The sequence below is a fragment of the Leptonychotes weddellii genome, chromosome 12 (genome assembly GCF_054177405.1).
Source record: "Leptonychotes weddellii isolate Sample4059 chromosome 12, ASM5417740v2, whole genome shotgun sequence".
Lineage (NCBI taxonomy): Eukaryota > Metazoa > Chordata > Mammalia > Carnivora > Phocidae > Leptonychotes > Leptonychotes weddellii.
The window spans coordinates 11,572,272-11,593,800 of NC_138380.1; the positions used below are offsets into that span (position 1 = coordinate 11,572,272).

Consider the following 21,529-nt stretch of genomic DNA (forward strand, 5'->3'; position numbering starts at 1 on the left):
GAATTGTGCAAGACTGTTGAATCACAGATCTGTACCTCTGAAACAAATAATACATTATATGTTAAAAAAAAAAAAAGAAGAAGAAGATAGCAGGAGGGGAAGAATGAAGGGGCGGAAATCGGAGGGGGAGATGAACCATGAGAGACAGTGGACTCTGAAAAACAAACTGAGGGTTTTAGAGGGGAGGGGGGTGGGAGGATGGGTTAGCCTGGTGATGGGTATTAAAGAGGGCATGTTCTGCACGGGACACTGGGTGTTATATGCAAACAATGAATAATGGAACACTACATCAAAAACTAATGATGCAATGTATGGTGATTAACATGATATAATAATAAAAAAAAAGAAAGAAAATGGTTGTTAGCCTTGAGACTTCAAGGCCAAAGAGATATAGGATTCGTGCATTTATCAGATGCCAAAGTTGAATTAGCTTTTAAATGTAATGAATATACCTTATATTTCCACGTATGGAAAGAGAAATGTAAGCTCAATGAAATATAGTTAATTCTTCCCTATGCTTCCAAAAAAACTCATTTTCCCATTTTCCATGCCCCTAGTTAGTGCTGATAAATGTTGTTCTTGGAGATAAAGATGGTTGCCATCCAGGGGAGAGTGAGTCAGAAACCTGCTTGTTCAGACCCCGTCCACACACCTCAGAACCTCAGCCATCCCCCCAAGCACACCCACTCAGCAGGTAGCCTCACCTCCTTGTGTGACCAAGTCTCAGAGGTCGACTGCAGAGAGTCGACCTCTGAGGAGGTCTCAGGCCTGGACTATCACAGAAAGCTCCTCAGAGTCCAGACGCCACCCATCTCCATCCATCCCATACACACTGACAGATGAATTTGCTAAGGCATCATCAAGTCCCACCGCTCACACCACGTGGCTCTCCCATGAGTGACCTCTGTGACCTCTGTAAGCCTCAGTGTCCTCATCTGTAAGACAGTTGTCATAAGTGTATGCTGCTAACAGGACAGTTGGGGTTTAAGTAAAATAACGCATCTCAGGGCCATGTTAAGCACTCAATAGTGGTAGTAATTACATGAGAGCATAAGTACCATGAGGGTAAGAAACAGCCATTTCTTTCATCTGGTGCCTAGAACGGTTCCTGTAGATGGTAGGAACTCAAATTTAATGAATGAAGTATTTTAGGGCCATTTCAAGTGCCGCTATTCCTGACCCATCGTCCTGGGCTGAGATGGCCTTTTCCTCCTCCGCACGCTGCTGATAGCACTTTGTGCGCCCACACCCCATAGCACCAGCCCCTGCCATCCTGAGTTGCTGTCGCTGCTCTAGGCTCTCTGGTAGACTGTAGGCCCCTCGAAGGCCCCTCCTTCACTGCCCAGTTGTGCACATCACAGGCCCTCAGTAAACCCTGGGAATGAAGGTCCAACCAAAGATGGCGCTTCGTTAACCAGAGCGCAAAGCTCTCACCAAAAACTGCAAATACTTAGGATCCCAGCCCTTCCCCTTCAACTTAACAAGGAAATGGAACAGAGGTAGTATTTTTTAACTGCACATTTCTGTTAGCTCTGCCAAGCTAAACAGTAACCGGATTTCAAACCTTAACCATAAATCAGAGGTCCTACTCCTTTGACATGAAGTGATGTTTACTAAATGAAAAGATCCCTTTGGGTAGGAGCAGATGGCAATGGGGGATGGGGGAGGGCGGCAGCGTGCAATGCTAACGTGACACAGGGATGGAACCGGACTGGGGCACCATAGGAGGGGGTGCTGGCTTGACGTCGGCATTTCCCCTCATCTCAGGGCCTGAAGGAACACACCCTTCCTTCTGCTCTACTCCCAAGAGGATTTGCCCAGAGCTCTGGAAAGGTAGCTTTTGTATAGCTCCTTTTCCTGGTTTCCCTGGCAACTGTGCAGCATCTAGAAGCTCCAGGAGTGAGGTGGTGGGATGGGGTGGCATGGGGAATACGAACGCTGATGTCATCCCGTGTGGTGTCACCTCCACATCCCTGTTCAGGAGTCTCTCGGCCTCAAAAGATCACACACACACACACACACACACCTCTGACTGCTCACTTCTAATTTGGTGCTAGGTGCCCAGGCAAGGAGCCTCAGGGAAATCTTACATAATTAGTCTCATCTTATCAACGTGAACAGAGAGGAGGATTGAGACTGAATGATACCTAGCGCCAAGGATGCTTGCGGTCTCTCGGTTGGATTTCTGGATTTCAGATAAGCCTACACAGGGCACACCATGGGGCATTAATTAATTTTGTATCAGCAGCTGGTTACAAACTGAGAACAAGGGACCTAGGAGGAGTCTGTGCTTTCGCCCCACGGATGGCGTGTGGTTCGGGGACCCAGTATGAGATGCAGAAAGAAGGGAGGCGGTGACACCATTCAGAGGCAAACTGCCCAGAAAATAGAAAGCCAGTCTCCAGCTTTGAAAGGAGTTCTGTTCTCAATCCTCATTTATAAGTCAGTGATTTAGAATTCAGAACCCATTTCCAGAGAAGTCATGTCTGTTATAAATGATTGGGTTTCGAGGCTAGTCCACAAAAGCCTATTTAACTCATAATGTAGATAAAATACTACACATCTGCAATAAAAAGCAATAGAAAAAAAGACCTGTTGTGATACCAGTAATTAAATGGGGAAAAAAAAAACAAGAAGTGGAAAATAAATAGCTTTCTTTCATTTCTTTTGACTACTTGAGCTCTTGCATGGAGGGTTGGCTAGCCTGGCGGTTCATGGGGAGAGATCTTCACCTGCTTTAGACAATGGGGGGGTCACTGATGGTAGGAGACGGGGAGGATGAAGTAGGGCTGTCCCGTAGGATAATGAAAATAAGAAAGCATACTTGAGAAAACAGGCAGAGAGAAGAGTCTGTGAGTAGGTTTGTCCAGTAAGGCACAGGGAAGGGATCCTCGGGTGAGGAAAGAGCATGAATTTTGCAACCACCAAGGCCTGGGTTGTAGTCCCACCTCTGTCTCTCAGAGGCTAGAGCTCTGGGCAAGGTACTCCATCTGAGTCTCAGTCACCTTACGGGCAACCTCCAAGAATCACTTATGTCAAAAGCCTGTGCAGTGGACAATGTGCGCACAGCCCAGAACCCCCATCATGGGAGGATTTATTGCCCTGGTTCTGGGAGAGCTGTTGGCCTTCAAGGGTCAGCCCCTTCTGGGGATTACTCAGACACAGAGCACTGAGGCCCAAAGCTGCCCCTATTCTGGTGAGCCCACATCCAAGAAGTAACCAGTGTGGGAGGCTGAGGCCCAGCTATCTCGACCCCATTCCAGAAATTCTGAAGGGTCACTTGTAGGACCAGAGCCCTCTGGTGGGGGGGCATTGGGCCTGTATTATAGCTGGACTTCTCCCTCTGTCAAACTCAAACCCTGCTCTGTCCCTTCCTTACCAAAGAAGTAGGTTCTTAGGGCACTCCTTAATAAACATCCTCTAGCAAAACTCCACCTCAAGATCTTCCCAGGGAACCCGACCTGCAACAACCTGGCCCAGATTTGGCACAGGTAATGATGAGACACTGTCCCTGCCACCTCTCCTTACCTGCCCACGGCATAGGCCAGCAGAAAAGCCTAAGAATACCCCAGTTAGCTCTGGGAGTGGGGCGTCTGGGAGGCCAAGGGCAGCGTGGCGAATGAGTATCTGGGCGACTCAAGGGAATGTGCATTCTTATTCCCCTAAAAATGGCCAGGGCACCCAGAAAACCTGTAAGGTTTTGTTTTTAATGTGTGAATATTCATAATCAACAGTTTATAATTTGGAAGTGGAATCTATTTAAGAAATTTGAGGATTGTTTGGAACTACCCTGTCTGATACGGTAGCTACTTGGCCATGTGTGATCATTTAAATTTAAATTAAGTTAAATTAGACATTCAATTGCTTGGTTGCACTACTCCTGTATCAAGGGCTCAACAGTCAGATATGGCTTAAGGCTAGCATATCAGGAAATGCAAATTTATAGATCATCTCCATCGTGACAGGAAGTTCGTTTGGATGGCCCTGGTTGGAATGTTGAATTACAAAGAATCCAAGAATGTTTTAACTGTAGTTGATACCAACCTTCCATGGAAGACTCCTAAGATAGATATGCAGAGAGAGTGAGGCAAGACAAGTAACACAGTATTTTTGGCTCAGGCTTAGCTCCACCTCCCACCTTCTACACACAGAATTACAGCTTTACATGAGCAAGGCTAGACTCCATGGAGAACTACTTTAGGTAAGCCTGAATTACCCAGAACCAGGCCAGCCTCTTGGCCTACTATGAGAATAGCAGAGAATATCAGCCCCAAAGTTGAACAAGGGCAGGGGTCAGCTCCCACAATTATCTCAGAGGACCAGACATTTTAGCTCACCCTGGTAACTCCATCATTAAGACAATGGCCCCCCCCCCCACCAAAAAGTCCTTAAACCTGATCAATTTATGAGGCCTTTCTTCTTAGGCATGAACAGAGAAATGTGAGGTTTGTCCTAGCAGCCAAAACTGCCAATCACTAAATATGACTTGATGGGCAATGCCAGAGTCTTGGACTCAGCAATGCTTTACCACCTCTTGGGTGACCCTACATATTCCACCTTACCTTCACTCTGGATCTAGTTCTTGCCTTCTGCCCACTCCATGAACCTGGCACTTCAGATCCTCACTTCTTCCCTAGAACCCCCGCTGTCAGAACTCAAGTTCCATCTTCTCCCCATGGTCATGGCTATAGAATAGTCCCACCAATGCTCATGCCCAGCCCTGCCTCCCAAGAGGACTCAGGCCAGGCAGAGCTGTAGCCCCCTCTCACCCAACTAGTAGGTTACAAGCCATCTTCAAGGCCAACCTATCTCCCTGCAATTCTTGATCCTTCACAGAACGCAGTATCCATGACCATAGCCGGCACCACCCCATAGTCCATCGTGAGCACGGAGTTGAAAATAAGGAGTATCCTTTTTCCCCCAGAATAGGAATATCACGCCTCCCCCTCAACCCTAACCACACCAACTATCCTCTTCCTAGACCCTCCTCCTTTCCCTATATCCCCAACACTCTTGCAGTATCCACTTTTGGGATATATATTTCCACTTCAGGAAGAGAAGAGCATCTGATCACAATACATACTGGAAATTGCAGTCTTCCTGAAAGGCAGGGCTGAGCCACAACAGTCAAGAGAATCATTTCCACGCTCCCCTCAGCGATTTCAGTACCAATGTACTCACAGCATATTTATCTTCGAAGCTCTGACAATGTTACTTCTTAGACACTCGGTATGTAAATCTTCTTTTAGAGACTCCTGTTACTGTCTAAACCATATTCTTATTGGACACAACTGGTAAATTAGAGGGCTGCTTCTGCTACCCCACTGAGGATCCCAAACACTGATGATTTTCTGCTCTGAAATTCCTTTCACAATATGCCACACTGTTGCCATTCAGCACATAATCCTCTCAGCCACTTTCTACTCCCACACTGTGAGCACCCGATGCAAGCTCCCACCACACACACCTGTGCACACAGCGAACCCACAACAGACCCACTAACATGTACAGCCACATAGGAGGCAAACACCCACACAACCTGTGCAGAGTTCAATAGAAAAGCCCCCAAGTCCACGAAAGGTCATTTTAAAGCCTCTCCCCCACATCCTATGGGGATCTCAACACCTGGTACAATTCCGTGCTCCTTTAATCATGGCATCTAATGCCACTTGGTATCAGGCTTTGCAGACTTACTGATTTCACGTGTATCATTTTATTTAATTTAAACCTTATAATAACTCTCAAAACAGGTATTATTACCTCTGTTTTACAGATGAGTATGTTGGGTTTAAAACACTTACGTAGTTTGCCCAGGGTCATATACCTAGACAGCAACAGAGCTGGAACTCAATCCAGTGTCCCCTAGCCTCAGTGGAGCCTGAAACCGGTTTCTGAATAAAAGAGAATGTTGGAGACACAACAAAGAGGTTTCAGGCTAGATATCAGGAAGATGTTAATAGCACACATAATGCAGAAAGACAGACAAACAGAAAGAAAATAGCTCACCTTTTCCATGCAGTTTTATTCAATTAACAAGAAGAAATATGGAAGAAAAGTGAATTACCAAAGCTCTAATAGAAAATAGACACAGACACACAGACAACAAACAATACATGAGTAGGTTAAAGGTCCTGCTCCTGTGTGAGAGGTTGTGCTAAATGCAATATTCCCTCTCCCAACTCCCACTCAAGGCCCAGCCACGCTCTGTCCTCCCAAGCCTTCACTAACCACTACAGCCCCCACCAATGTCCCCCCAACACCAATGAATTCACATTTCTAATGAGTTCCCAGATGATGCTGATGGTCCATGGACCACATTTGAGTAGCACTGGTCTAGACTCTGATAGGTTCTTTACCACAAAATATAGAACTTAATTACTTTTTCTGCTAAGCCATTCTGATACCCAGATGCCTCTCCCCTGCCCTCCCCATTGTCCTACCATCTTCAGAAGCAGCCTCACCTCCAAAGCCCAGGACCAATCCTGGTCACAGTTTGAGACTCCTGCTTTTATAAAATGATCTCCCATCTTGTTCAAGGCATGATACCCCTTGACCTGTGTATCCCAGATCTTAAAAGTGGGATTTTCTCACGCACTATTCTCTAGAATTCCTTATTTTAACTCCCTAACGCTCTAGATCTCCTCTAGAAGTCGGGTCTGTAAGAATTGGATCATGTAGTCCTGAATCCCCCAAAGTAGTACCCACGGTATTCATACCACTGACCCACTGCCTTGATGACAAGTGTCTGCTGCCCAGACACCCATGCCTCATCCAACCCACATTCACGGTTGCTGAGCTGTCCCTGCCCGCTGGAATACTCAGGTTCTGCTTTTGTTCCTCCCTCCCCGCCCCCCACCCCGACTGTTACAGTGTGCCTGGACAGTGAGCCGTGATTGTCATATTTGTTGGAAAGAGGAATCACAGGCCATACGGAGCTTCCTTTTCAGCACCTAGAGCTGGGACAGTTCCCTCAGAGGGCCAAGAAAAGGAAGATCCCAGGTCATCCCCACTTCTCCCTTGCTCTAAAAAAACAGGCCATGCCTCTGTGATAGGGTAGTTTGGGCTTCTATTTTGCTTTTATGCCCTCTACAAGGAATTCTTGCTGACTTAAGTGTGGAGTTCGGGACCCATGATGTGTGTACGTCAGTAGCATTAGCCTGCACGCTCCGGGTAGTCAATAAACATTAAGCAACAAGCAGTCTGATCCCTTGCCAGGTTGGCACTTGGAAATATATCATCCAATTTGGAAAGCAGAATACCTTTTAATATCCCCTCTAGCACCTAACACGGCTTCTCCATGAATATTGAATGAGTAAATGAACAAATGGGCGAGGGATGTCAGTGGGGTTGTGCCCAGTTCTCCTTTGTGACGTCCGTATCACGATGCTCGGCTGGAAGAAAGCAGCTTCCAATCTGCAGAAGCTGAGAGAATGCCTCTAGGCCAGACTTCCAACTAATTCCCCGCACAAACTTGGACCTGCACATTCAGATGAACTGTGGTTGAAAACCACAATTACACCGGCATGGGGGTCCTCAGATTTGCTTCAGTAGGTGGATCATCAGCGCATCTTTAACAGAAAGATTGGTATCTTACTCCACCCCACCTTTTACCTGAGGCTTCCTTCCTTCCCACTCCTGAGGCCATCTCAAAAATAAACCCCCATCCTGTCCACTCCATTCCCATCACCGAGCCCTAGGCAGGCCAGCCACCTAAGTAGGTGGGAGGGAGAGCATATGCATTATGATTTTAAGGATCTCCACACTACCTTTAATCACCTCACTGACATCCCTTTGGGTTAGGTCTTTTGAACATTAAAAACACTATCGGGGAGGCAATCCAAGGAGACATGAACACCTTTGTACAAACAAGTTCATCAAATTTTTGACAGGCAGGGGAAGCTGTGAAGAAAAGGTGTGTCCTGGCAGGAGTTACTGCTGCAAGGGCAGGTAGAGGTGCAATGGCACATGAAGGGGGTTTGTGTTCTCTGCCTGACTTGCTGCAGAAAAACCACGGGAGCTCTGGGAGGACAGGCATGGAGCAGCCCATGGGGATCCTCAAAAGTTTACAACATTCCCTGCAAGGGCTGTGTGGGGCAGAAAGACAAAGGTGGTTTGCAAAAAGCAAATACCTTAGGACACCAAGTGACATATGGTGATGCCCTGATGATTGAGTTTCTGGACGACCAAGTTTTCACAGTTCTGGGGACGGTTTCTTGCTAGGCATGACCCCCATGGAGGCCAGTCTTGCAAGCAAGAGGCAGCTCGCAACAGATTGCACGCAGTTAAGAGCCTCCCTCAGGCTGGGCTCTGATGCGGATGCAGGGGAAGGAAAATGGCTGACTCTGCAGGGGACCTAAACTTCTAATGTCTGGGATGTTTACTTCATTAGGCTGTTTTACATAACAGCAGCCAGAAACAGAAAGGAAAAAAATAGCTGGAGGGAGTCAGCTGGAGTTCAGACCTGGATTCTGAGTCTCAGATTCCTCTGAGGCCAAGGTGGAACCTCTAGGCAGCCCCTTTCTCCCTGGCTCCGTTACTCTGTCTGCAAAGGAGCAGGAACACTGCGGCTGCGCTCCCAGGAGGAAACCTCGAGCCACCCTCTGAGGGGCATTACTGTGGATATGAACAAAGTTAATTACTATTATTTTCTTTTCATCCCAAGCCCCTTGGTCTACCACATTCATCTTGTCCTGACCAGGGATGGCTGGGGAAGTAGGAACCAGAAATCCAGGCAAGTCCTGAGCTTGGAGCCCAGAGGTCTGAATGGGAGAAAAGTCCAGAGAGTAGATGAACAGGCTGGTCCAGGAGCTGCCAGGCAGTCCACTGGAAGAGGAAAAGGCAAGTGCCATCAGGCAAGGAGCCAACATAAATCCAAGCCAGAAGGCCAAGGCCAGGGGGAAGAGCAGGAAGTAGCCTAGGGCACAAGAGGTGGGCATGACCTGGGGGTGGCTAGAGGGAGTGAGACAGCAGCCCAGGGAGACTAGGGTCCAGGAGCAGGATGCACTAATTATGGAAAGAGGAGAGGGTGTGGAAGAGGCCAGAAGAGGGGGAGACCAAGTAGGGCTTGACCAAGCAGAGTAAGGTGAGGGTTCTGCACTGAAATGCACAACAGAGCAGCAGGACACACAGAGCTTCTCACCATACACCAGCCTGGGAGGGGGCTGACCCCCAAAACTGAGCTAGCCTACAGGCCCCCCCGCCGTGGGCAGCCTCAAGCCTTGGGGCCAGAAAGCCAGGTGTGTCATTTGAGGGTCTACATTAGAAAAGAAACTTCTGGATTTTGATTTCTTCTCCTTCTTTCAGCATATCCACTGAAATGACCTTGCTTCTTGACAGCCTCAGGCTCCATCTCTGTCTGTCTCCCTCCCCTATGCCCCCTCCCTCCTCTCCCCTCCTCCCTCTTTAACGACAGATCTTATTTCTTCAATCCCACTTTCCAGAGCTAGTGTGTGTGTCTGTGTGTTGTTGGAGGAGCGCCCTCAGGAGCATGGGGGAGCAGCGATGTCCATGTCAGGAGGAGGAGATCATTCCTCCTTCTCTTTCCCTCCCTGGCCAGCTGGAAATGTGCCACGTGACCAACGGATCTAATTAACTGAACTTTCAGTCTTGACAGAAGGAGGCTTTAAAAAAATAAATATATAAAGAACTCTAGCTTTCTTGGCTCTCAGCCTCTTGAGAGATAAGGGACAGGATCTGATTGCAGGGAAGTGGAGTCCCAGCTCCCTGATTCTCGCTGCCAGGGGCAATCAGCTGTGAGCTGAAACCTCCATCTTGAAAACGCCATGTGGAATGAAAAACCCCCGAGTGCACAAGAACGGCGACTCAGGAGTCCTGGGGCTCAGACCCCACGGGAAACTCGGCAGCAGCAAAGCAGAGATCAGAGGGTAAGAAGGCGTATCCTTCTAGCACCTTCCACCGGGTGCCTGCCCAGGGTCCCCAGGCAGGCTCCTCCTCGGTGCCACCTGCTAGCCTCCCCAGGGTCACCCGGTGCAGCTCCACTCCGTGCCAACTCCCTCTTGCAGAAGCACTCATCTCTCAGGGACGTCTTCCCAGACCCAGCTTTCTCGGCCTCCTGGCTCCCCGGGGCCTCTCACGGGCCACCCAGGCTGTCCGCCCTCCCACCTCCCGCTTGCCCAGCCAATGGCTATGCGCAGACCTCCAGCTACACCGAAGGGGCATGCCAAAGGGACGCCAGTGGCACACAGAGCAAAGGCAGAGCCACTGCGGATGGCCTCAGGGGCCCTTGGAGGTGGCAGGAGGACACAGAATCCTCCCAACAAGGGCTGCAACCTCAGACGGAGCTGCAGAGCATGAAAAGCCTGTGGGGACATTATTTTCTAGTGAAAAGAGGAAGTGGCATTGTTTCGGGTGCCACTGCAGCACCAGCCTGCTTTCCCCTCACGGCCACTCATCAGATTTTGTCACATTCAAAACATTACACTGGACAACCCACCCGGAGGGTGGCACTGGCCAAGCTCATCTCCCGTCACCACCGTCCCATCCTCACTGGCCCAGCGCTGGAGGGGGCAGGAGGATCTGGGTCAGACCCACGGGGGCTGGACAAACGCCACTCAGGGTCACTGGAACCTAATGGGAGGCAGCAGACAGACAGGACGGCAAGGGGGCTGCCCCAGACAGAGCGCCAGGCCCGGGTGGAATGAGGACACAGTTCCAACTCTGGAAGGAGTTCTGCCTCCTCCCAGGGAGCTTGGACTGGGGTGAGAAGGACAACAGGGATACACAGTGCCCCACCAGCCATCACCATCCGGCCCGAGTAAACCTCACCAGCAAGTCACTCAGACAAGTAGGTGTTCGAAACTCAGAGACCACCCCCCACAACACACATACATATTTGGTTCTCACCTTTATTCCCCAAGGTGGTTATTATCTCTTTATACTTGGATTTATAAGCCTAGTGACCTACAAATAATTTTATTCTTTCACCTACTATTCACTTGACCATAAAGTGGATGAGCTCTCAGCCAAACAGTGAAGCCTCCCACTGGTGGTGTTAACTGTTCAGAAACCACAGCACAGTTTTAAACCAAATTGTGCTTTTCCTATTTGAAAAAATAGTTTTTCCCCACATCAAGGGGTGATGACCCCATGCAAATCCCTAATGAGAAATGTTTAACCTCAGTTTAAGCGAAGTCTGAAATATTTACCAAGTTCTTTCAGAAAAAAAATTGATTTCTTGCCTTTGGCAAATATGATCTATTGAGCAAAATGGTAGAATATAAGGTATTATGGTCAAATTCCAAAATGATAACCAACCTGGTATCAAATGGATTTATTTGATCTCATTTACAGTATTACAGAGTACAGAACTCTCAAATAAGAAATCAGAGTCTGATTTTTTTTTTTTAATTTCCAAAGCTTGGTCGTAGGGGTTTGCTAGTCTTTGTAGTTTCTACTTTATTTGAAAGGGGGCTCATGAGCCCACTTCCTACTTAATATCAATATCTGACCTTTGAAATTAAAATTGACATTTATTATCCTTTCCCATTATGCCAGCATTGCCAATTACACTTAGCACCAACTTCAGATGTGACAGATGCTCACCTGCCCTCTAGCTAAAAATAGCTGTCATCGATGTCAGGAATGGCAAACGTTCCCTGCCTGCTTAATAAAAGACCATTAGGCCACTCTGTGAAACAGGTAGACAAATCCCTCGCCAAAGAGTACCCTCCACTTCACCCACCATGGGATGTCAAAAACCTTTGCATATCAGTTGCTGAGAGAGCTTTTATCCATTAAAAGCAGAGATCTAGTAGTACCCCAATTCACAAGCATAAGCTGCACACGCGATTTTGCAGAACCCAATGGTACCAGAGTTTCGGAACAAGGAGCCCAGAGACATTGGACTCAAAGAAGATTCCACAAACCTTGGCATTAGCCTCCTCTCTCAGTCTTTGCCAACACCACATAACAATTCCAGCAATGTTGCAATGGGTAATCTAGTTGAATTCCGGGTATCTACTGTGCACAGCCAATAGCGTTCTATTGGGTTTCCCTTGAAATGCATCAGTGCAATTTATACTAATTCTCCTTCTTGCTGGAAAACGTTCACAAACTATCTTAACTGCTTGAAACAATTATACTATATTGTAATTATCACACTGCCTTGTAATTATTTGCTTTGTGAATATGTCCCTCCCCCACCCACCTCCACCTCCAGGTGTGAGCTCTTTCAAAGAGTTCCCTGTGGCCTCAGTATCCACTATGTGCCTGGTACATAGAAAAACTCAGTACCTTTGGCTGAACTGAGCAAATACGAACTGAAGCTACGTCAATCACTTCTTCCTACTTAGATTCTGTTATGACCCCCATAATTTAAGTGGTTACTCAGCAAGGCTTATCAGGAATCTTGAACATCTACTGTGGGCTGCTGTTACAGTAGACCAATGTAATGCGAGAAATAGGCATTTTCAGGTATTTACATATTTGTCTCCTTAAGTGTCTACATCCAAAAAAAAAAAATTAGTAATCCTGAGTACTAGAATCTCTAAGGCAAATCTCACATTAAAGTTAAATAAGTATGTGTAAGCCTAGCTCAATGTCTAGTACGTGGGAATTGCAACATTAGCCCTCTGCCCCCACGTTCTGGTTACTGTCTCTAGTAATGTCAAAGCCTGAAGGTAACAATTTGGTTAATGCCTTCCCATCCACTGACACCTGCCCTATCACTTCGGGCCAGTGGTGGCAACAATCATCCAGACACCTGGGCACAGTCTTTTTTCCTGAAACCAATGAATCGTTGCTCTGTTTTAATCTTACTCGCCCCTCTCACCTCCCGCCACCTCAATCCACCGTCGTTTCGTTGAAGCCAAACTAACAAGTGGAAGATACCTGTGGGACCCCATGCGTGCAAAACATAACTAGGCAACAACAAAGGGAAGAAAGAGGTTTTCAACCTTCTTCAAAGTTGACGGAACAATTGAGCAAACAATAAAAGACCCTCCCTCACATATAAATGTTAACTGATTTTTAGCCTTGTGATTTTGGGGGGGTGGTGAGCTGCAAGAGGAAAGAAGTGACAAATGCAACAGAAACAACTCGGAGCAGAATGTGCCCCATGAAGAACTGTGCCACCAGCAAAGGACAGCTTCCCAGACACGGACGAGCAGGACGCGCCCATGGAACAGAAAAATGAAAATAGCCAACTAACTGTTTGCTCATGAAGTCATTCTCTTACCATAATTAGAGTCTTTGAGGGCCCCTGACCAAGAAACTCCCTAACCGTTGGAGGCAGATATTCTGACCTCTGCTGCAATCACATGTGAACTGGGTCCCCAAGTCTCTCATTCTTGGGGAAACAGAAACTTGTAAGCTGAGGACGAGATCCTATGCCTTAGCGACCCACCCAGACGTAAACTCCCAATGCTATGCAGCCTGCAACCCCCAGCTGGCCTCACCCCATACATAGAATGGCACAAGGGGTTCACAGGTTGCCACTCTAATACTCCAAGCAACTCAGGAGAGGCGCTGAGGTTAGATCCCAGGAGCTGGCTTCATTAGGTAGGTGAAATCATAAACGCCTACCCGGTAATGAAGTAAGATTACCCATCATTGTCTGTTCGTTGTTTGGGGGTTTTTTTAATTTAATTTTTTTTATGTTACATTTATTTGTTGCCTTGATTTATTTTTTTAAAGTAGGCTCTCCCTCCCAAGGTGGGGCTTGAACTCATGACCCCAAGATCAAGAGTCACATGCTCTACCAACTGAGCCAGCCAGGTGCCCCTGTTTTTAATTTTAGAAGCAAACTCTTTAAATCTAACGCAATCCAAGCCAGCGGAGGCGATTCTGACCCAGGTATTGACACTTCAAGGAACTGCTGTTGTGCTCCAAGACTATCCACAGGTCTAACAGGCGCATCCATTCGTCCAGACCAGGCTGCTGATGGGCGTCCAAACCTCCGTGACCTCCAAAGGTCACCGCCAAAGAAAGAAACTCAGGTGTACTTACGAAGGGCATGCCACTCATCCTGACGGATGGTCTTCGTGATGTTGAAAGTGAGGTTCCTGGGGATGGTGGCTGAGGAGTAGTGGTATTTGATGTACGTGCATCGCTCAATTTCTCCTGCCAAAGAGAGACGGGAAACCGAACGTTAAAGAGGCAGCAACCACGTCTGGGGCAGTTTCTGGGACCCATTTTTCTGTCCTGGGGAAAGAGACTTGTTTCCTATCGGGCCTGGTGACACCTATAGTTTATACAAGGCAATAACTTCGACGCCAAAAAGTCATGTCTACTCTCCACAGAGTAGAACTAAAGTCAAACACCATCGATTTAGAAAGAAAAATACCTCTGTGGCATCATTCAGGGATGGGAAGAGCCAAAGCTTAGGCTGATAGCTGCTTGCTAAGGAAGTAGGGCCTGTGGTTGTTTAACCTTAAGAAAATCAACTTTCAAGTGATGGGAAGAGGCGTGGCATCAAAAGACAGGAACAGTTTTTGCCCATGGACCAACACGGAACAGGCTCTGGCCTTAATGAGGTCATTTGTGCCTGCAGCACCTGCCGTCTTGTGCAAGGGTGAGCCAGAGCGGCCTCTTCTCTGGCCTCCATCCCGTGCCCCAACCTCACCTCTGAGCACAAAGCCCTCAAATCCATGTCTATCTCCTTGAATCAGCCTCTTCTCAGGCTTCTTGGAAGGGGGAAAAAAAAAAAAATCAAGCCCCTTAACATACTCAACACCTGGTCCAATGGAACCTTTCCTGATAATCTGACTAGCAAAGCATGCCTTGTCAACTTATCGAAGTACTCCTGTAACTTAGAGCAGAGTTTCTCAAAGTGTGGTCCAGGGCCCACCCGCATCCTCCAGGAACTTGCTAGAAATGTCATTTCCTAGGCCTAATCCCAGAGCTGCCGAATCAGAAACTCAGAGGTAGAGCCTGCAATCTGAATTTTAATAAGCCCTCGGATGATTCTGTTGTACACCTAAGTTCGAGAACTGCTGCCCCCGAGAATCTAACAGAATTACCAATGTATTAATTCATACATCCAGCATGTTTGCAAATTCCAAAAGAAAGGACCAGCTGGGAGTTCCTTCCTTGTCACTTTTGGTCTCCTGCAGGCATGTCTTTTGATGCTTACAAATATCTGGGGAATATTAAAACTCAATGTCAGGGGATTGTAAAGAATCAGGGAAGAGGTGATTTCTAAGGGTTAGGGGTTTTAAAATGTGGTTTTGCACCTGAATAGATTTTGATGGTAATCCATTTTGCACCCCACTGATTTTCAATTTGTTAGTGGTGGCACCTGATTGAATTGTTTGACCCCTGGCTCACTGTCAGCAGGGAACCCAGCAATTGGTGGAGGACAGTAATTTAGACAGTACCTCTCATGAATCGGATGCCTTATTGTAAATCATATCTGGACAACTGCCCTACTGTCAGTTATCGGCAGACACTCCTCCAATGGGACAGACACTGTCCAGGGAGGCAAAGTTTGGAGAAAGTGTTAGACACACTTTTCCTTCTTCACCTCCTCTGCCTCTGTCCCCTTAGCCTTTAAATGTCCTCAAGTCTCTCACGTGCCCCCAGCATTCCCCCCTGACCACATCCGCACCGGGTCTTCCTTCTTCCCTAACTTGCTATCTTGCCCTGCCTTCTTGGGAAAGCTGTCTATATCAGACCATCTCAAGTAACGTTCATACCCTAAGCCCACGTGCTCTGACTTCCATGACAATCTCCATGAATAGCATCAACCTCCCATTCAGTCTACAACATAAATCCCCCGGCCATCCCCAAGGCCTCCCCCTCTCTAGTGGGGCCCATCCTCCCTGACACCCAACTGGTCACCAAATTCTGTCAGTTCTACCTCAGAAGTGTCCCTGGAAGCCAGCCCATCCTCTGTGCCCTCAGCCTCTAGAGTAGTTGTGTGAGTACAATGACCCATCTCAACAAACGGCCACATTTACTGAAGACTTGCTTGTAGGAAACACTTGCCAAGTGCTTCAGAAAACAATGGTTTCCAACTTGACTCATGTCATGGCACACACAGACGAGATGTGTGCAAGGCTCCCCGGGATAAACGGATGCGGCTGCCTGGGCTCCGTCAGCCTCCCTGTTAAGGAACCAACATCCCCAACCTACTTGTAACCCTCCATGTTCTGTACTTATCCCAATGGTAGAAAACCCTGTGCTGGATATTGTCTTACTTCATCCTTCATACAACCCAATTAAGTAGGCGTTCCTATGACCATCGGCATAATATGATCACATTTCACAAATGAGAGAAGAGGCTCAAAAAAATGAAGTGACCTTCTCAAGGAAAGAGCAGCACCAGGATGAGAACTCAGAAGTGTCTGACCAGAGCTTCCCTCCGCCAAGCCACCCTCCACACCGCTGCTTGGACTCTATTCCAGAAAGGAAACTGTGGTCTCTCTTACACACGGGATAAACCTCACACTCCTCAGGCAGGAGTCCCAGCCAGGTGGCCTTCCCTACCCTGCCCTGGATCGGCCGTATCCATCAGGACTCTGCACCTACTCTCCTATCTTTCTTCCCCTGATGCACACCTAACCCTCCCAAGAAGTAGCCAAAATGGTAGCTCCTGGGCAAAGCCCTTCCTTGCAGCTTAGACTGCGCCCAGCTACAGAGGGGCAGTAAGTGGTTCAACCAGGTCCCTCCGCTCTCCTCCCCGCACTCCTAACCTCCTGCAGCAAGCACACCGATGGACTGTGATTTATCCGTTTACATGCCTCGCTCCCCCACTAGATTATGAGTTTCTCAAAGGCAGGGGCTAGTCTTACCCATTCATTTTGCTCTCCCCGGCTCCCAGCCCAGGGTGAGCACCAGTAACACGTGCTGGGAGGAAAGGAATGAATAATCGGAGGCGCCCTCTGTAAAACCACAGTGGGCAAGGCATCCAACTGTGTCTGTTCCATGCAAGGGACTAAAATAATTAAGGCAAATCAGAATCTAATGAATAAAAGGAAGTGATGGCTGCAGAACTCTGCGGCTACAGCAAACACTCCTTCCCTATCTGGATACGGTAAGGAGAGGCTTATCTGATCACAGCGAGGTGGGAAAAAACCAGATAGACGCAGAACAGCCTCTCACCGCACTTGTAAATGTAATCCAAGGGGCAACGAGGTCGAGGTTTCTGGGTTTTGTTTTGTTTTAAGAAGAAATAGGAGAGGAAAATATGAAGAGTAGAGAACTGTATCAGTTGGACTCCGCTTCGGAGACACCAAGCAAGATCTCCCTGGAAATGGCCAGACGGGTGCCCATCGCGGATGTCTGAGAAAAGTATCAGATTTCTTGGCCAAGATCAGGTTCTCTCGGGCTCAAAACAAACTCAGCAAGTGGCCACCGGTTCCAGGCAGGCTGCGGCCAGCTGCCTCCGTCTCCTCCACCCCCAGCCCCCCCAGCCACCTGACACTTGGTGCTGCAGGTGATCAGCCCGAGAGCCTGGCTGAAGCTGCTGAAACAGCCCCGCTGGAGGCCTCACTATTTGCTTTGCCTCGGGGATGCAAGCATCCTGTCTTTGACAGCAATTAAATGTGAAAGACTCAAATATTGCCTAAGAAGAGAGGCAAAATATTTATCCATGTGTCTGCAGGTCCTGTCAGTGCGCTGGGCTTTTGTAAATACAGGCACCATCTGGGCACCAAATTCATGTGCCCAGAACGTGGGCTTCCCGATACAAGTAAATTTTCCGGCAACAATCCAGAGGGGCTACCTGAGATGCAGGGGAGAAGCCCATGGCCTTCCCTGGAGGGAAGGTCAAACCTGACTCCTACATTCCAGCCCGGAGGCCTCAGCCTGGATAGGGTGGGGGCACCCTCAGGAGTGAAGACACCTTAAGCCTTCATCTATGCTCTGCCTTCGGAGCTGGTGACCCTCCTATTGGCCACCTCAGGCTCCCAGACAGACAGGATACCCAAATGGGTAGTTAAGAAGAGTTTCAAAAACAGAGAATTTACAAAGCTAAGCACAGGGTGTAAAGAGGCCGGCAATGGGGGTTGTGGGGACCTAGGGCTGGCGACAGGAGTTGGTGTAACCCCAAGCCTGGAGAAGCAGAGGGAGCAGACACCAGAACCTAGAAAGAATGGCTGCATGGAGAGGGGTGATGTGACCTTGGGCAGAGGGTCATAGCAAACCTGTGGTGAGGTGACCAGGAATAAACACGCAACCTCTCACTCCCCGCTCCCCCAGTAGCCAAACCCTCCAGAAGCTGGAAAAGTTGGGGGAGCCCAGGAGCAGAGAGCAGGTGCAAGGTGGAGGGGACCCAAGGGGCAAAAACAGGCATCCAGCTCACTTCCCTTTTTTCCCTTTCCTCCCTTGCTCCTCTCCCATCTCCCTGGCCCTCTCTCCTCCTAAAGGCATCACTCCTATTCTCCCTTATTCCAACATCAGCTAGCTCCTTCTCCCTTCCACCTGTCCCTGCAAAGGAAGACCTGGGGACAAGGAAAAATGGGAGACTATTCCCTTCCTTCTTCCCCATCTCAAATCCTTTAGGACCCAAGATCTAAGTGTGATAACTCAGATTAAGTCCTCAGTGTGATACTTACACACAGTGAGTGCTCAGTACGTATTAGTTATTACTCTCAACTGCTGTCCTATGACTACTTACTCTAAGGGGGCAAGACCAAAGCAAATCAGAAATAACATTAGCAACCACTGTTTACATCATGCCACATACATTTTCCATACATATACATACATACATAGACGTACATATTTACATATATAATGAGAGAGAAGTTTCCACACACGATAACCCTAGGAGGCTGGCAGAGCAAGAGATCTGATGTACCCTGGACATAGGAGGAAACAGACCAGGGAAGGAAGAGGCAGAGATGGCACCTAACACTGAATTCTGGATTCCAGTCATACCTTACAACACCAGTAGGCAGTTCTCCTTCTCCTGCTCATCTGCCATCAGCGAGACCTGGTTTCCGAAACACTTGTGGAAGGCTTTTATATATTAAGGAGGAACCTTCTTAGGCAAAGTGATTTGAGAGGCAGCCCTGGGACCTGCCCCCACTCTATCGAAAACTCTCTGCCCTGAATGGGTGCCATAGCACTTTCAATTCTTCCATTAGAGAGTTGTTCCTTTGGCTCAAGTACTATTCTATTAGAGCTTTAAAAGGGGCTGCCCTCTAAATAAACTCAAATGGGTAGCACTGAGTCACTGACACCTAGGTGTGAGTAAGAGAACTCCCAGAGAAGAGAGCAGTTGGGAAGGGCACGAAGGATCCACCGAGGAAGGGGGAGGGCAGGGACTGTGGCAAGGCAAACTCACAAATTCACGGGGGAAGGGGGAGGAGGCAAAATGAGGACACAGGAACTCCCCCGACCCTCATGTTGAAAGCAGAGTGATTGCTGCTGCCACTATGGAAAACAGTATGGTGCTTCCCCCCCAGGATTAAAAATAGTACTACCATATGATCCAACGATCTCACTTATAGCTATGTATTTGGAGGAAATGGAATCACTTTTTTCTTTTTAATGAATTTTTTTTTTTTAATTCTGTTTATGTTAAGTAATCTCTACACCCAACATGGGGTTTGAACTCACAACCCGGAGATTAAGAGTCATATGCTCTATTGACTGAGCCCATCAGGAACCCCTGAAATCACTATCTTTTTTTTTTTTAAGATTTTATTTATTTGAGAAAGAGCGAGAGAGAGCACACAAGAAGGGAGACGGAGAAGCAGAGTCCCCGCTGAGCAGGGAGCCCGATGCGGGGCTCGATCCCAGAGTCCTGGGATCCTGACCTGAGCCAAAGGCAGATGCTTAACCAACTGAGCCACCCAGGCGCCCCTAAAATCACTATCTTGAAGAGGCATCTGCACACGCATGCTCACTGCAGCACTACCCACAATAGCCAGGACGCGGAAACACCCTAAGTGCCCATCAATGGGTGAATGGATAAAGAAAATGTATGTGTGTAACAGTGGAATATCATTCAGCCATAAAAAAAGGAAATTCTGTCATTTGCAACAACATCGATGGACCTTCAAAGCATTGTGCTAAGTGAAGTCAGAGAAAGACAAATATTGTACGATCTCCCTTATATGTGGATTTTAAAAACACTGAAAATACTGAGACAGAACAGATTGGTGGTTTCCAGACGCAGAGGGGGTAAGTGGTAAGGGAACTGAGTAAAGGTAGTCCAAAGGTAGAATCCCAGTAATAAAAAAAGTTGTGGATATATAATATACAGCATGATGACTATAGTTAATATCATATTGTACATTTGAAGGCTGCTAAGAGAGTAGATCTTAAAGGTTCTCATCACAAGAAAAAAATTGGCAAGTACATGAGGGGATGAATGTTCATTACTGTGATCATTTCTCAGTATATGCATATATCAAATCAACACATTGTACACCTTGAACTAACACAGTATTAGATGTCGACTGTATTTCAAAAAAACTGGGGGAAAAAATGGAATGAGTCAGGCTGGGCATGTGATAGTCAAATGTGCTTAAGAAAAGTTGGGTTAAATATTTAAATGGTTTACTTACTGCAGGACTTTAAGAGTTTTTAATGTATGCTGTGCCTCCCTCCCCCACCCCCCAAGAAGGGACTGGTGTGGCAGACAGACTTTCCCATACAACTCTGATCCCCAAATCCTTTTTTATTCAAAGAACAGTTCCTACCACTGCATTGTGAGTTCATCACAATCAGAAACCATGTCTCTTGTTTACACTTTCTCCCCGTGGGCCAGGCAAGCAATTGGCGCACAGCAAGCCCTCCATATACATTTGGATGAATGAAGAATGGAGATGGGGGTCTGTTACGTGATCAAATGATCTCTAAGGTAAATGAGTAGTTGGCTCTGAGTACTTGCTGGCCTCTCTTCTCAGAAGCCATGTCTGGGAGCTACCAGCAAAGCAACACCAGGGTCAAATATCCATCTGAGAGCTGTGTTTGCACCAAGTCTTGGAATAAACCTGGATCTTTGTGGACAGAACCAGAGCAGGGCCTCTAGGCACCCTCAGAGCACCTCGGATTCCCACTGCAGCCGCAGGGGGCACCCCCCGGGAGAGCTGACAGCACATGCCCCCCTCCCCAGTCTCCTGCCTCAACACGCTTCACAAGCCCTTAGTCCACACCAGGCAGTCTACAGGAAAACAGGAAGGGAGAGCAACCCTCAACCAAGGGCGTGAGAGCTCGAGAGCAAGCGCCAGAGCCCAAGGGGAGAAACACAAGGCGCACTCTGCACAATTACTCAGAGGGTGACCTCTGGACCACATGCGGGGCTCACCCCAGCAGGCAGCTCGGCCCCACACACCTCATGGCTTTCTACATGAGTCCCGGGGGAGTCCCAGGGACTCCCCCAAGATTCCTGTCTGCAGGCTGTATGGGGGCAGGGGGGACTAAAGATAATCTAGAGAGTAGGGAATGTGGTTTATACACTTGAAACCAGTGCAGATGGTATGAAGTAAAAGAAATCGGCCCAACTTAATCCTGAAGTTACCCTGCGGGGTCTCCTCAGCACCTAGCGCTTTGGGCAGGCTCTCCTCTTTCTTTCTCAGCTTCCGTGTTCTCCATGTTCTTCTTTTCCTCTCTGATA

At 47.9% G+C, this 21,529-nt stretch overlaps 1 protein-coding gene across 1 annotated transcript in view; it reads right to left on the reverse strand.

The window, feature by feature from the left end:
* TMEM178B (transmembrane protein 178B) overlaps positions 1–21,529 on the reverse strand; it is a 298,915-nt gene that overhangs the window by 206,970 nt on the left and 70,416 nt on the right. Inside the window, exon 2 of the mRNA XM_081799983.1 lies at positions 13,966–14,079. Coding sequence (XP_081656109.1) covers positions 13,966–14,079 — 114 coding nt within the window. The remainder of the gene's footprint in view (positions 1–13,965; positions 14,080–21,529) is intronic.